The 16518-nt window shown below is 38.3% G+C and overlaps 2 protein-coding genes across 4 annotated transcripts; one reads left to right on the top strand and one right to left on the bottom strand.

Moving 5' to 3' along the window:
* Positions 1-2610: 2610 nt before the first annotated feature.
* LOC121390030 lies at positions 2611-4415 on the top strand. 2 transcript variants are annotated; one of them, XM_041521743.1, is made up of 3 exons: positions 2611-2973; positions 3190-3375; positions 4283-4415. In XM_041521743.1, the coding sequence occupies exons 1-3, from the start codon at positions 2837-2839 to the stop codon at positions 4284-4286; spliced, it is 327 nt and encodes a 108-aa protein (XP_041377677.1). In that variant the 5' UTR covers positions 2611-2836; the 3' UTR covers positions 4287-4415. The 2 variants fall into 2 exon arrangements, with proteins under 2 accessions (XP_041377677.1, XP_041377669.1); XM_041521735.1 differs by lacking the exon at positions 4283-4415 and adding an exon at positions 3797-3928.
* Positions 3415-5930, bottom strand: LOC121390017 (THAP domain-containing protein 11-like). Of its 2 annotated transcripts, none has more exons than XM_041521724.1 (3): positions 5677-5930; positions 5206-5337; positions 3415-4735 (listed from the first exon to the last, which is right to left on the bottom strand). In XM_041521724.1, exons 1-3 carry the CDS (start codon positions 5873-5875, stop codon positions 4593-4595), a joined length of 474 nt encoding a protein of 157 aa, XP_041377658.1. In that variant the 5' UTR covers positions 5876-5930; the 3' UTR covers positions 3415-4592. The 2 variants fall into 2 exon arrangements, with proteins under 2 accessions (XP_041377658.1, XP_041377649.1); XM_041521715.1 differs by having other exon boundaries at positions 5134-5337; positions 5677-5924.
* Between the last annotated feature and the right edge of the window lie 10588 nt (positions 5931-16518).

The raw sequence follows: 16518 nt of genomic DNA on the forward strand, positions 1-16518 counted from the left end.
CTGTTTGTATTCATTATCATGTGGATGATTCGTCCACTCGCTCGTACACGATGTGGTAAATAGGTAATGCAAGCCTCCGCGTTGGAAGACTTTATTACCCCCCCCCCCCCCCCGTCCCCCCGTCATGTTCTCCTTCAATGGCGTAAATTCTATCCATGTACCCTCCCTCGTCACGTTATCCCCATATGCCTAATAACTTCGAAATAAAATAAAAACTTGTTGTCTTCAATTCCAATTTAATTAAATGTACATTAAAAAACAATTCAACAAAACAACACATGTCATTCAAAAGTTAACATATTTGACAGTAGTAGAAATGCACAAGCGAATGTTTTTGGTCAATTAAATCAGTGTAGAATCGATGAATGGTATTTCGTCGTTGTTAACTGCACAAATCACTGTAGGAGATTATCCATTCAAATATCACTGGAAGAGAAACGTCCAACAGTCAGCCGACTAATGAATGGATAATCTCGCAACAGCACGAATCAATTCTTTGGCAGTAATTTCGTCATTGGTGTAGCGTCTCCAAATGGCAAAAAATTCTCCCTGCCGGGTCCTATGCTTCAGCCGTTGCATCCGTCCATACACCCCCGAGCGTGCCGTAACCTCACCGTGAAACAAGCTTAAGCAGTAATGAGCCTGCATTGCTAATTACTTCACGATATCACAATAGAGTACACCTGTACACTTAACTGGTAAAGCAAACAGAAACTAAACAAGTTGAAAGGGAAGGGCTAAAGATTATCTTTACTGGGCATATTGTAATAAAAACATCCTACGACATGTAGCGTGAAAGGCGTACATTATAGAAACAAATAATAACCGAATAAATAGAAACACCAAAGAATTATGTCTGCAGAGCATTGTTACAAAAACATCTACCAAGCGTAATCTAATGCAATATAATTTATTTTCACCTTTGTAAATTTATAACACAGCAAAAAAAAAAAAATACGGGGTAAAATATATCTAATAATTTATTTAGCCCCCACGTACATGCAGTACACATTATTTAGGCCGTGGACGAAATGTACTGGGGAAATAAAAACCCAGTGGACGAATCGTCCGGAACTGATTTTGTGTAGTGGACGAATCGTCTCGAGTTCCTCAGTGGACGAATCGTCCGTGGACGAATTGTCCTGTGGACGAATCGACTGCATCCCCTTTTAAGGCCTTTACACACTATACGCGAATTCGCGAGCGAATTAGACAGGCGAGCGAGTGAAAAATATAGAACAAACACAAACTATACTGTGAATGCACACTGCACTCATACGAATGGAGAGCGAGCGAATTTAAAAAACAGAATCAATCCTATTTTTTTCGTACGCGTTGACAATTCGCCTGCAACGTCATTTCCTGTTTCCGGTCAAGAAGCACGTGGTTAAAAAAAAAGGGCACCGTCAACCAAAGAAAATAAAAAGGAAGAACTGATAATAGCCGTCCAAGAACATCCAGTGCTTTATGATAAAGCAGCTGCAACTACAATTCCACAAGGCCGTGGTATGTACTATCCTGTCTATGGGATGGTGCATATAAAAGACCCCTTGCGTTAAATAAAACAGCTTTTTCTTTCTTTTACAAAATGGGGATAGAACATTTTAACTTATTGTCTATTTTTACTATTTATGAAACTAATAAATGCATACAATACCTCAAAGTTATTGCTAATCATTGTTCAGCAAAAACTGCTTCACGAAACGGCGAGTATTGTCACTGACAACTGAAAATTCGCAGGAATGTTTAGTTTTTTTCGCGAGCAGTGTGCATCTACTTGTCGCTAGTGTCAACACGAAATTCGCGCCAGCAATCGCTCGCATACAGTGTGTAAAGCACGTTAGACTTCAACATTGCAAGCGACCAACAGCTGGTGGTGACCAGATGTCGCTATTCTCGGAACCGACGTGACGTCACACGCCTAGTTACCGATCATCCGGGTCTTTGGGGGTGAAGCAAAGCCTTAGTGATTACTGGTTTACATAGAATAAAGTTATCATATCAACTTTCTACATGTCTTACATATTGTCATTTATTTTCTGTAGCTAACACATAGTTGCAATACATCTTATGTGTATTATAACTGCTTGGGTTGCCATATGAGAGAAACGAACAACGGGAATCTGAATTAGTATAATCTATAGGTTGCACTATACCAATTAATTTCTGGCTGGGTCGAAGTTCGAGGTGCACCGAACTTCTGATAGAGAGTTAACACCACAAGTTCTGTGATTGGTTATAAATGTGAGTGTGTTGGTTGTAAAAAAAATTAGTTTCATCTGGGCTAAAAATGTATGCAATTTTATTTGATGTAGTACCACCGTGTCAAGTAGCCTTGTGCTTGGAACATGTATGGGGTACCTGTAAACAAAAGTACTAAAATTTTGTGCGAAACTAGGGGTGTTGCAGAAACATCTGGTTATACCGAAAATGAGCCATGAAAGGTACCATTTTCTGCAGTTAATACTTTGAGGTAGGGGTTGTAGTACTGATATTTATGGGTCACAGTTTGGTTGATATATTGCATATAGTGTTTTTAAACACAAACGTTAACATGGTCGCCTATGGGATTTGAATTGGTATAGTCCAACCTATAGGGATGTTCGCCGAGGCAGGAAATGACGCAGTACGGCGCATGCGCGTAAAACTGGTTGGCAAGAACCATTTCTTTCATTACAGCAAATAGTAGTCGGTTCACAAAGGAATTAGTTATGAATGGCCCTCTATCACCGTATGCGAGTTCCTTGGGCAACGAAGCGAAACAACGGTATTACAAGAAGCTGCTTTATAATGGCGAAACGAAAACGTTGCCAGATCCATACATTTTAACTGAAAAATGGAGCACGAATCCCAGCAACTGGCCAGATTTGACTTTTGCCAAAGTTTTGGTGATGTTTACCTGTATTTAATCGACACGCCGTCCATTTACAACAAAGATTCCATGAAAGCCTACAAATCGTTGGAGGCATACAAGTAAGTATTAACGTAAATAATATGTCCGTTTATTAATTTGATTTTAATGATTTTTATAATTCCATTTGAATATTCTAAACAATACACTATAAGTTGAAGTATAAAAAATGGCTCTGATCTTGAAAAGTTCTTGGTTTGCAAATATTGTATTTAATTTTATGTTTTCATTTAACTTATATATTCAATTAATCGTTATATATATAATTCTTTTTATAGGTATGTTGTTAGTGGGCATGTGCAGGTTGTGTTGTCGAATCCAGTGGACGATAAATGCCCATTCATGGCAATGAAAGCAAAGGTGACTCCTTCACAGAGAGCGAGAGGCAAGCCCCATGAGCCATGGGTTTACTTGGAGAAAAACAGTGGCACAGTTTACTGTGCTCATTGTACCTGTATGGCCGGGTATGATCTTTGTTGTCTAAATACCATAGAAATCATATATGTGTTCTGAATATTTTATTAACAAAATTAACAGGGTTACACAACACTATAGACCACAAAAGATATTTACAGCAATGATATTGTATACATAAATCACTTAATATTACATGTAGTACATTTATTGTCAACATTGTTTTATGGTATTTTTTTAAATTATAGTAAAAGTTCATTTATTCTTTTGTTAAACTTTCATTCCTAAATGGATAAAATGAGTGTCTTGCTTTTTTAAAAATAAATATCATTTGTATCTTTCCTCTTTGAAAATTTTGTTCCATATAAACTGATATAATAATAGGTATACATTTTTATGTAGCATATACATATATCGAAAGTGTTATTAGTATGCGAACAAACAAGGTTTACATATATTTTCTTATTGTAGTTTAGCTTAGGTGAAGTGTGCAGCCATGTTGGAGCACTCTTGTTTAAAATTGAGATGGGTGTCAAGATGGGTGTGACTCAAACCAGCTCAACTAGTCAGGCCTGTCAGTGGAATAGTACTTTCCGAAAAGAGGTAATTTGAGCAGAAACTTTTAGGGTTGGATATTTTATATTTGACTGATTGCCCGAGGACTGCAATGTATCTGAAATGTTATAGCCTAGCAACATGTTATGCTAATCTAAATTTTAAAGATATTCAAATTCATAGAGCACTCTTTTACCATGACCTATAGCATATGATAGCCCACTGGGCTTACAACCTTTACATTAGTGTTTGCTGGGTCATATATCTGGTAGGACCCAGGCATTTTACAAACTATGTTGTTACGGTATATTGTAGTATTTGGTTAAAATATAGTATTGTTTTTTTCTTTGATATTGGATTTACAATGTATTCCTCATGTCTTTGTGGGTCATTTATTTTCAGGTAATTCCGACAACAATCACTGACATATTTCACGTTTTTGAAAGTTTTTCTGCTAATTTTGGCAGTCCCTGGTTAAGAATGTCGGATATTGTGGTCACAGACACACTGAACCTATTCGCCAAGTCCTGGTGCTGGAGATTCAACCTAAGTTTCATTATTATACACATCATTACACATGTTGGGCTTAGAACTTTGCACGCTGGAAGTGCCAGGAAGCAAAATGACAGCAGCCATACAAATAGAGCTTTTGACTGTAGACCTGTATAAAACTGAATTCTTTGATCACTGGATGTCATCTGCTCCTCAAAACTCAGAGTCGACTTTCATTCTGTTTTAAAATCGCATTCTCTGTTTGAAGTCTCCCTAACTCTTCATATAGCTGCTGGTTTTCTATTCGCAGGGCAGCAATTTTTTTAATACAGCCACTGTGTATGTCGACATGTGGCTGCAATTCTGAAAAAAGAAATGTATGTTAAGGGATTGATAAAAGTAATACTTCAGTATTATGCAAATCCTAAAATACACCTCAAAATACCTATTATACATTGTATATTATTCTGTATTTTCACCATTTTGTTAATAAATGAACTATATACATGTTACTTACTCAAAAATGTATTATCATTTTACTAAGTGTTAATTTGAAGTAATTTACCAGACTAATACAAAAGCCTCTGAGGGTTAGTTATTCCAACTTTTACATATTATCACGATGTACATACATGTGTATAATTAAGATTTTTGATTCACATTATACCTGATTTGTATGTATTTGTACGATACATTAATATTTCGCAAAGATTATGTCCAAAATATAAAACATGTACATATGCAAATAAATGATTGTGTACCTTCAGCTTGTGTCTCAAATATATTTTCTGTGTTTGACAAATCCAGTAATGCAGAAGCTGCTTGTTTCTTGCCTTTTTCGGATTCTCTGCCCTCCAATCGACAGTGTCTAGCATGGCGCAGATCCCCACTTGGTTTAGTGTCCTTGTAGCCCATGTTCACAGAGGGAATGTAGTCAGGGTTATTCTTGTCATTGCTCTTCTCTCCTGGAATGATAATTATTTTTAAATGATCTGTTTTTACTGGAAGTTTGGGAAGTAAAAAAAAAAAAATAATAATAAAACGAAAACTAATGAGATGTTTCTTGAAAACTAATCTCAGATCATATTTTTAATTAATGTGTTAAGTTGGGAAAAGTTGTGCCCGGAGTGTGGGGTTTTATTTATTAAAAATAAAATAAAAATAAAACAATTCAAGAAGGGTTGGGAGGGTACTGGCGGTGATATTAACTTGCACTTATATCTCCTTAACGTGCTCATTGTTCATGTTATACATTGAAAGATTGCTACATTTATCCAAAGCAAGCAAGTAGGCAATTAATTTACCTGTTATGAAGTGACGATAACAAACGCGATCGTAATCTGTAGGTTCCCATTGTTGACGTCCGACGATAGACGCGCGCTTTATGGCTGTAATCCAAAGCTTTCTTCGGGGTTCTGGTTTCTTTGGGATGCGAAAAAAGCTCCTTGGGTTATCCTTGTCGAATCTGCTTGTGCAATCGATCACACAACAAGATACAACCATTTTGCTTTCAACGAGATTACCAGATAAAATAATAAGGTCTCACTACACAGATCACTTCCGGGTGACAGTTCATTCATCACGGTCCACTATAGTTCCTAACTGGGACACATGTTATGGGTCACATATTCACTTCTAGCAAATGGTGAAGAATTAAAACAATATGTATGTTTAATGGTAAGCCTTCTGGCTGTATTTTGCCCATGTTATTTTGTAATATTGTGCATCGACCTTTTGGGACATGGGTATATAGCGCAAGTGACAGCCGGAGTGAATCGGTTAATGAACCACCTATTCGGACCGGTACTACAGCCAGATGTGGTCATATAGCAAAAAACTGAGACGGAAATGTTCTCAATTTTGGATTGAAAATAAATGCTTATATAATGTATGTTTGCAATGGTGTATGTTGTTAGTGCCAACGAGAACCCGTTCTATGGGCAATCTTCACTTGAAGTTGGGCAGTTTAACATGGGTTTCAATGGCAGATGACATCTGTGTAGTGAGACCTAACAGGAATCAGTCGGCCATGCGGAAGTACCGTCTTGCCAACCAGTCCAGTCACGTGATTTTTCGTGACGTCACGGTGAACATCCCTATATTTAGTACCGATGTGTTTCCGTGTACTTTGAATGTCGAGGGGACAGGGCAGATTGGGCAGAATATAATTTTTGTTGATGCAATTTTCAGGTAATGTTAATTATAAATTTTAACAATTTTGAAATGATAAGATAATTATTAATATAATAATTATGATGTGGGCTACAAAATATATAATTTGTATTTATAATAAAATTTGTATGCATGATTAAGTTAATTATTTTTATGATTTAATAATTATTTTATTTCCAAATAATATGTAATAATTAAACAATGGCAAAGTTGTTACTTTACAAGTTCAAAATTACAATAGTATTATTGTCATATAATATTATATAGATGTATTGGCAACAGTATAATGTTCCACTGAATACATTCTTTTATTCTTAAAAGAAAATACAGTTTCTTGAAATAGATTGCAGATTGCAAAATTACCACATGATGTTGCCCTTCCTTACCGGTTGAATGCAGGCAACAAAAAATAGCAATAATAAAATATAGCCATCCTCAGACCTTGACATCTAGGGGGAATACTTACCCATCACACCTGAGATTAGTTTCAAGGAGAATAATATATAGTTTCCTTTGGCATGTGAATTTATATACATGTAGTATCAATATGGTAATATTTTAAATTGCCCCCCCCCATAAACTACATTAGGGAGCAAATAATCAGTTCCCTCAGTTATTTTCATGTCGAGGTCTACAACCAAATAAAACATAAGTGTTACCTCGTCGAACAAACATGCAAATGTTTTAATTATAGGGTTTAACCTGGTATATTTAGTAATAAAACACAAAAACTTACCTGAGTAAATAATGGTTAATATATATATATATGTATAATATTGGTGGTGTTTTATATCTAGTCACAATGGATATTGCAGATATTTTCTTGTTCAGTCTTGTGCTGTATTGGAATTGTTATTGCAGTTCAATTTAAGTAATATCTACAAAACTAATTTTTAATAGTATACAGCTGGAGAAAGGAGGCAAATATGGTTGTTAATAAACTGATCTATATCGGTATGCCTTCTACTAGACTACACATATTTAACCTAAGTTGCTTTTAATCCGGGTTAAATTACCTCATGTAGATGCACTTATGTAGCATATTCAAGGAAAATATATGAATGAGATAGTTAAATGCTATATTCTCCATGTCAAACTGTTTTCAAAATGGAAAACAAATATCAGATATGGCAGTTGACCATTCATTTTATTGCAGGTAATTTCTAAAGCAGATTACACACACACACAAACACACACTGAACTGTATTCTACCATGAAACTACATATATATATATGTAAAAAGGTAAGTCCTCTAACTTGAACAAGTAAAATTTACAAATGTACCAACACCACCAAATTACATTGATCCACAATAGAATCGATTTTAATGTATTTTCAGATTTATGTATATGTATGTGTAGTGTTTTCCCTAGCTTGTTTTAGCACGGTGCAGCACCATGCCTCAATAGTCTAGCACCATCTTGCCTTAATCAGCACCATGCTGCCCTGAGATTAAATAAGCCTTTTTCACTAATTAATTCTAAAATTGCCTTTATAAAACACCCAAAAAGGTATTATTAATTAATAAAATATGCCTTTTACATCTTTTGCCATTCATTTATTAAAGCAAGCACATAAATTACATTAATGTTTATTTCAATTAATTTTGGTGTATTTTTAATGAAAAAAAAGTGTCCCGAAAATGGTGAAAATGCCCCAAAAGTGTTTGGTCTACCATGCCTTGACAAATTTCTAGGGAAATCACTTATGTGTGTGTGTATGTATATATGTATGTATGTATGTATGTATATATATATATATATTGTATGTATGTATATGTATACATATACATGTATATATAGATATATATATACACACACACACACACACATGTATGTATATATTGTATGTATGTATATGTATACATATACATGTATATATAGATATATATATATACACACACATATATAAATATATATATATATATATATATATATATATATATATATATACACACACACACATTAGTGATTTCCCTAGAAATTTGGCATATATATATATATATATATATATATATATATATGCTGAAACAAAGGCACACACACATTTACCCTCTGCACCAAAGTAAATACTAAACACACTGGGGGGGGGGGGGGGGGGCGACCTATATTTTCTTACTGCAGGCCTGCTACAGACACATATGCAATTTTTTTTTTTAAATTAAAGTTTAAACGAATTTAGGCCTATATTATAATTATTATATGTGTGTAATTTAGCAGTATAAACTTTTATTTTAAAATTAAAAAATAAATAAGATGTAGTAGCTGTGGAATGGCAAAATAAATACAAGTATAGATAATATCCAGGCAACTAAGATTAAATGAAAAATAAAGACCACACAAATTTAATGATAAAGGAATATACACGGTTACTCTTTATTCAAGAAACTGGCCTCGGTGGCGTCGTGGCAGGCCATCGGTCTACAGGCTGGTAGGTACTGGGTTCGGATCCCAGTCGAGGCATGGGAAGGTGTAAACCACTTGCACCGATTTCCGCAAATAATCTACAGTACTGTTTTGTTCCCTTTGTTACGCTTTTACATACATTACATGCGTTATCGTTGTACCAGTGAAACAACGAAAGAGGAACACGAGAGAAAACTGGCTCTGTGAAGTTGGTTACTTATTCCTCGTTCCTCGTTCCTTATTCAATATCGAATAAGTAACTAGAAAGTCAGTTTCACATTCGCTTTGCGCGTACTACATGTTTAAATTTATCGACTGGTAAAGTCTGTGTGAGGCCATGCTATATTGTCTCAACAAGTAAAAATTCGGAATTATTGTAATAAATCACAAATATTTTACTCCTTTTTGCCAATAAATGACCAGCAGCAACAACAACATCAACATCAACAACAACAACTACTATTACTTCTACTACTACTACTACTACTACTACTACTACTACTACTACTACTACTACTAATTAATCTTATTATTATTATTATTATTATTATTATTATTACAATTATTATCGTCAACGTCACCATTACGGACAATCAAAGTGACATAATAACATAGCATGTAATTTGTCACACCCCACCACCAATACCCCTCTCTCTCTCTCTCTCTCTCTCTCTCTCTCTCTCTCTCTCTCTCTCTCTCTCTCTCTCTCTCTCTCTCTCTCTCTCAGAACATGTATGAATATAATGACACATAGTTTTGCTCGGTTCATATGGGGCATAAGTGCATCAAAATACATTGTATATATGTCGTTATGCTTTCTCTACTATCTTTCGATATGGCGACAGGCCATGGATAAACTACGTCGTTGCTATGGGTCAGACAGCATGGACCACCACCATATTGCATATAGACGATTATGCGTTTTCCTGCAATTTTCATTATGGCGACAGGCCATAGACGAACGACGTCGTGACGATGGGTTAGACGGCATGGACCACCACCCCGTTGTATTAGATATGTACTTAGAATATGTCTGAACATTTTGACACCTAGTGTTGCCCGGTCCATGGGGTATAAGTGCACGTAAATGCATTGCATATATACGAGTATGCGTTTTTTGCCAATTTTCATTATGGCGACAGGCCATAGACGAACGACGTCGTGACGATGGGTTAGACGGCATGGACCACCACCCCGTTGCATTAGATATGTACTTAGAATATGTCTGAACATTTTGACACCTAGCCTTGCCCGGTCCATGGGGGATGAGTGCATGTAAATGCATTGCATATATACATGATTATGCGTTTTCTGCCAATTTTCATTATGGCGACAGGCCATAGACGAACGACGTCGTGACGATGGGTTAGACGGCATGGACCACCACCCCGTTGTATTAGATATGTACTTAGAATATGTCTGAACATTTTGACACCTAGCCTTGCCCGGTCCATGGGGTATAAGTGCATGTAAATGCATTGCATATATACGATTATGCGTTTTCTGCCAATTTTCATTATGGCGACAGGCCATAGACGAACGACGTCGTGACGATGGGTTAGACGGCATGGACCACCACCCCGTTGCATTAGATATGTACTTAGAATATGTCTGAACATTTTGACACCTAGCCTTGCCCGGTCCATGGGGTATAAGTGCATGTAAATGCATTGCATATATACGAGTATGCGTTTTCTGCCAATTTTCATTATGGCGACAGGCCATAGACGAACGACGTCGTGACGATGGGTTAGACGGCATGGACCACCACCCCGTTGCATTAGATATGTACTTAGAATATGTCTGAACATTTTGACACCTAGCCTTGCCCGGTCCATGGGGTATAAGTGCATGTAAATGCATTGCATATATACATGATTATGCGTTTTCTGCCAATTTTCATTATGGCGACAGGCCATAGACGAACGACGTCGTGACGATGGGTTAGACGGCATGGACCACCACCCCGTTGCATTAGATATGTACTTAGAATATGTCTGAACATTTTGACACCTAGCCTTGCCCGGTCCATGGGGTATAAGTGCATGTAAATGCATTGCATATACACGACTATGCGTTTTCTGCCAATTTTCATTATGGCGACAGGCCATACACGAACGACGTCGTGACGATGGCTTAGACGGCATGGACCACCACCCCGTTGCATTAGATATGTACTTAGAATACGTCTGAACATTTTGACACCTAGCCTTGCCCGGTCCATGGGGTATGAAGTGCATGTTAATATATTGCATATATACATGATTATGCGTTTTCTGCCAATTTTCATTATGGCGACAGGCCATAGACGAACGACGTCGTGACGATGGCTTAGACGGCATGGACCACCACCCCGCTGCATTAGATATGTACTTAGAATACGTCTGAACATTTTGACACCTAGCCTTGCCCGGTCCATGGGGTATATAGTGCATCAAAATATATTGCATATATACATGATTATGCGTTTTCTGCCAATTTTCATTATGGCGACAGGCCATAGACGAACGACGTCGTGACGATGGGTTAGACGGCATGGACCACCACCCCGTTGCATTAGATATGTACTTAGAATATGTCTGAACATTTTGACACCTAGCCTTGCCCGGTCCATGGGGTATAGTGCATCAAATGCATTGCATATATACATGATTATGCGTTTTCTGCCAATTTTCATTATGGCGACAGGCCATAGACGAACGACGTCGTGACGATGGGTTAGACGGCATGGACCACCACCCCGTTGCATTAGATATGTACTTAGAATATGTCTGAACATTTTGACACCTAGCCTTGCCCGGTCCATGGGGTATAAGTGCATCAAATGCATTGCATATATACGAGATTATGCGTTTTCTGCCAATTTTCATTATGGCGACAGGCCATAGACGAACGACGTCGTGACGATGGGTTAGACGGCATGGACCACCACCCCGTTGCATTAGATATGTACTTAGAATATGTCTGAACATTTTGACACCTAGTCTTGCCCGGTCCATGGGGTATAAGTGCACGTAAATGCATTGCATATATACGAGTATGCGTTTTCTGCCAATTTTCATTATGGCGACAGGCCATAGACGAACGACGTCGTGACGATGGGTTAGACGGCATGGACCACCACCCCGTTGCATTAGATATGTACTTAGAATATGTCTGAACATTTTGACACCTAGCCTTGCCCGGTCCATGGGGTATAAGTGCATGTAAATGCATTGCATATATACGAGTATGCGTTTTCTGCCAATTTTCATTATGGCGACAGGCCATAGACGAACGACGTCGTGACGATGGGTTAGACGGCATGGACCACCACCCCGTTGCATTAGATATGTACTTAGAATATGTCTGAACATTTTGACACCTAGCCTTGCCCGGTCCATGGGGTATGAGTGCATGTAAATGCATTGCATATATACATGATTATGCGTTTTCTGCCAATTTTCATTATGGCGACAGGCCATAGACGAACGACGTCGTGACGATGGGTTAGACGGCATGGACCACCACCCCGCTACATTAGATATGAACTTAGAATACGTCTGAACATTTTGACACCTAGCCTTGCCCGGTCCATGGGGTATAAGTGCATCAAAATATATTGCATATACATGATTATGCGTTTTCCTTCAATTTTCATTATGGCGACAGGCCATACACGAACGACGTCGTGCCGATGGCTTAGACGGCATGGACCACCACCCCAATGCATGAGATATGTGCTTAGAATGTGTCTGAACATTTTTGCACCTAGCCTTGCCCGGTCCATGGGGTATATAAGTGTTTCAAAATATATTGCATATACATGATTATGCGTTTTCTGCCAATTTTCATTATGGCGACAGGCCATAGACGAACGACGTCGTGACGATGGGTTAGACGGCATGGACCACCACCCCGTTGTATTAGATATGTACTTAGAATATGTCTGAACATTTTGACACCTAGCCTTGCCCGGTCCATGGGGTATAAGTGCATGTAAATGCATTGCATATATACATGATTATGCGTTTTCTGCCAATTTTCATTATGGCGACAGGCCATAGACGAACGACGTCGTGACGATGGGTTAGACGGCATGGACCACCACCCCGTTGTATTAGATATGTACTTAGAATATGTCTGAACATTTTGACACCTAGTCTTGCCCGGTCCATGGGGTATAAGTGCATGTAAATGCATTGCATATACACGACTATGCGTTTTCCTCCAATTTTCATTATGGCGACAGGCCATAGACGAACGACGTCGTGACGATGGGTTAGACGGCATGGACCACCACCCCGTTGCATTAGATATGTACTTAGAATATGTCTGAACATTTTGACACCTAGCCTTGCCCGGTCCATGGGGTATAAGTGCATGTAAATGCATTGCATATATACATGATTATGCGTTTTCTGCCAATTTTCATTATGGCGACAGGCCATAGACGAACGACGTCGTGACGATGGGTTAGACGGCATGGACCACCACCCCGCTACATTAGATATGAACTTAGAATACGTCTGAACATTTTGACACCTAGCCTTGCCCGGTCCATGGGGTATGAGTGCATGTAAATGCATTGCATATATACATGATTATGCGTTTTCTGCCAATTTTCATTATGGCGACAGGCCATAGACGAACGACGTCGTGACGATGGGTTAGACGGCATGGACCACCACCCCGCTACATTAGATATGTACTTAGAATACGTCTGAACATTTTGACACCTAGCCTTGCCCGGTCCATGGGGTATAAGTGCATCAAAATATATTGCATATACACGATTATGCGTTTTCTGCCAATTTTCATTATGGCGACAGGCCATAGACGAACGACGTCGTGACGATGGGTTAGACGGCATGGACCACCACCCCGCTGCATTAGATATGTACTTAGAATGTGTCTGAACATTTTGACACCTAGCCTTGCCCGGTCCATGGGGTATAGGTGTATCAGAATATATTGCATATACACGACTATGCGTTTTCCTCCAATTTTCATTATGGCGACAGGCCATACATGAACGACGTCGTGCCGATGGCTTAGACGGCATGGACCACCACCCCAATGCATCAGATATGTGCTTAGAATGTGTCTGAACATGTTTGCACCTAGCCTTGCCCGGTTCATGGGGTATATAAGTGTTTCAAAATATATTGCATATACATGATTATGCGTTTTCTGCCAATTTTCATTATGGCGACAGGCCATAGACGAACGACATCATTGCTATGGGTTAGACGGCATGGACCACCACCCCGGTTCATTAGATATGTACCTCGAATGTGTCTGAACATTTTGACACCTAGCCTTGCCCGGTCCATGGGGTATATAAGTTTCAAAATATATTGCATATACATGATTATGCGTTTTCTGCCAATTTTCATTATGGCGACAGGCCATAGACGATCGACGTCGTGCCGATGGGTTAGACGGCATGGACCAACATCCCGCTGCATTAGAAATGTACGTAGGACACGTGTCAAAAGTTTTACACATAGCATTGCTCGGTCTAAGGTATATAAGTGCATAAAAATACATCATTATGCTTTTTCTTCTAATTTTCAATATGGCGACGGGCCAAAGTTAAATGACGCCGTGTCCATGGGTCAGACGGCATAGACCACCACCCCACTGCATTAGAAATGTACGTAGGATATGTGTGAACATTATGACACGTAGCTTTGCTCGGTCCATCAAAATGCATTGCAGGTATACATGATTATGCATTTTCTTCTTCATTTTCATTATGGCTGTGGAAAAACGACGCCGTGTCCATGGATCAGTTATCAATTTAGCAACTTAGTGGTGATCGTTGTACCAATGCAGCTTGAAGAATATTTATGATGGACTGGTGTGACACGCATGATGAGGAATGTCATGATGTATTTGCCATTTGATTAATTCCATATGCTATAGATGATTTCAAAAGTACTTTATAGCTGTGGAATTGTTGAGTTGGTCCTTCTGATCTACCAGAATCATCATGCATGATGAACTGATGAAATATTTGAAATGTTAACCACACACTATTTAGTGGTATTCACAGTGTACGAGATCATTTGTCACGTGTAAAGTATTATTATTAAAATACACGATTAATGATCTATAAAGAACTATGAAAGAAATGTAGAAAAAACTAATATCTGTGTTTCTTTATGTATTTGATATACACATTCATTCCATTGATAGAGCATTATTGGATCTCATTTTTCACAAAACTAATTTTTCACCGGCCGCATTTGTCACAGAATTCGAACGCATTTTTCACATATTCGTGAAATATGCGTTCACTGTGTTTTTTACCATGTACCATGAAAACGCATTTTTCACTTCCTTATAAGACACCCTAAAAGGATGACAAAATGTAGCGAAAACGCATTTTTCACATTAATCTCAATTAAAGATATATTATCATACCTTCACCTCGGCTATATTCGTGTTTATATCTAATCTAAGGTTCAAGAACGCTCTCCGTGGGACTCAAGCCAGCTGTCTAGTCTGGTGATAACATTATTGTTAGTAGGTTAGAGGAAACCCGCTACCGCCACATAGGTTACTCTTTTTTTTTCTTTTTTTTTTTTTTTTTTTTAATAGGGCGGGACGTAACCCATTCGTATCGATCCCCATCGGTGAGCCCATTGCGTTATTTGTCGTTTCGGCTAGTTCACGACGACTGGTATATCAAAGGCCGTGGAATGGGCATTCTCAATTAAAATATTTTATCCGACCTTATCACCAAGAAGAAAACTTTGAAAATGAAGCAGTTTCACAACAGGTTAATGAAGTTTGTTTTATTTATCGACACCACTAGAGCACATTGATTAATTAATCATCGTCTATTGGATGTCAAACATTTGGTATACCAGTCGTAGTGCACTGGCTGGAACGAGAGATAGCCCAATAAGCCCATCGACGGGGATCGATCACAGACCGACCGCGCATCAAGCGAGAGCTTTACCACTGGGCTACGTCCCACCTCCAATAGGTTAACGAATGAAATCGCTGTTGTTTGATTCCTTATTTTGAATATGTTGTTCTAAGAAGACGAAAGATGCCGACATTCGGGGCTTCTTTTGTCGGTGTTTCAAAGATGATTTTTTGCTTGTTTTGTTTATTTGTTTTTGGGGGGAATTTTTAATTTTTAATTACTTGATGACAAAGTAGTCAATTTTTCAAAGCATAAGCGCTTCACAGATGACGGAACCAATATTCGGCACCTCTTTTTATTAGTGACCCTTTGTCGGTGTATCAAAGACTTGTCCCTTCTTGTGTGAGCTAAAACAGGATAAATATTACTATGTTAAAATAACAGAATTACAGAAGTTTGTCTGTTTTGTTTAACGACACCACTGGAACACATTGATTTATTAATCATCGGCTATTGGATGTCAAACGTGGTAATTTCGACATAGTCTTAGAGAGGAAGCCCGCTACATTTTTCCATTAGTAGCAAGGGATCTTTTATATGCACTATCCCATGGCATGGTAGAAATAGCTCAATGGGCACAACGACAGGAATCGATCCCAATCCAAACGCGCAGCAAGCGAGCGCCTTACCACTGGGCTACGTCCCCC

This window comes from Gigantopelta aegis, chromosome 3 (genome assembly GCF_016097555.1).
Source record: "Gigantopelta aegis isolate Gae_Host chromosome 3, Gae_host_genome, whole genome shotgun sequence".
Lineage (NCBI taxonomy): Eukaryota > Metazoa > Mollusca > Gastropoda > Neomphalida > Peltospiridae > Gigantopelta > Gigantopelta aegis.

Excerpts from the sequence above, each read along its gene's own strand:
- LOC121390030 (XM_041521735.1), top strand. The coding sequence starts at position 2,837 with ATGGAGCACGAATCCCAGCAACTGGCCAGATTTGACTTTTGCCAAAGT. Across the intron at positions 2,974-3,189 it reads AAATCGTTGGAGGCATACAA|GTATGTTGTTAGTGGGCATG; the intron begins GTAAGTATTAAC and ends TTCTTTTTATAG.
- LOC121390017 (XM_041521715.1), bottom strand. The coding sequence starts at position 5,875 with ATGGTTGTATCTTGTTGTGTGATCGATTGCACAAGCAGATTCGACAAG. Across the intron at positions 5,338-5,676 it reads TTATCGTCACTTCATAACAG|GAGAGAAGAGCAATGACAAG; the intron begins GTAAATTAATTG and ends TTATCATTCCAG. Across the intron at positions 4,736-5,133 it reads ATTTGAGACACAAGCTGAAG|AATTGCAGCCACATGTCGAC; the intron begins GTACACAATCAT and ends TTCTTTTTTCAG.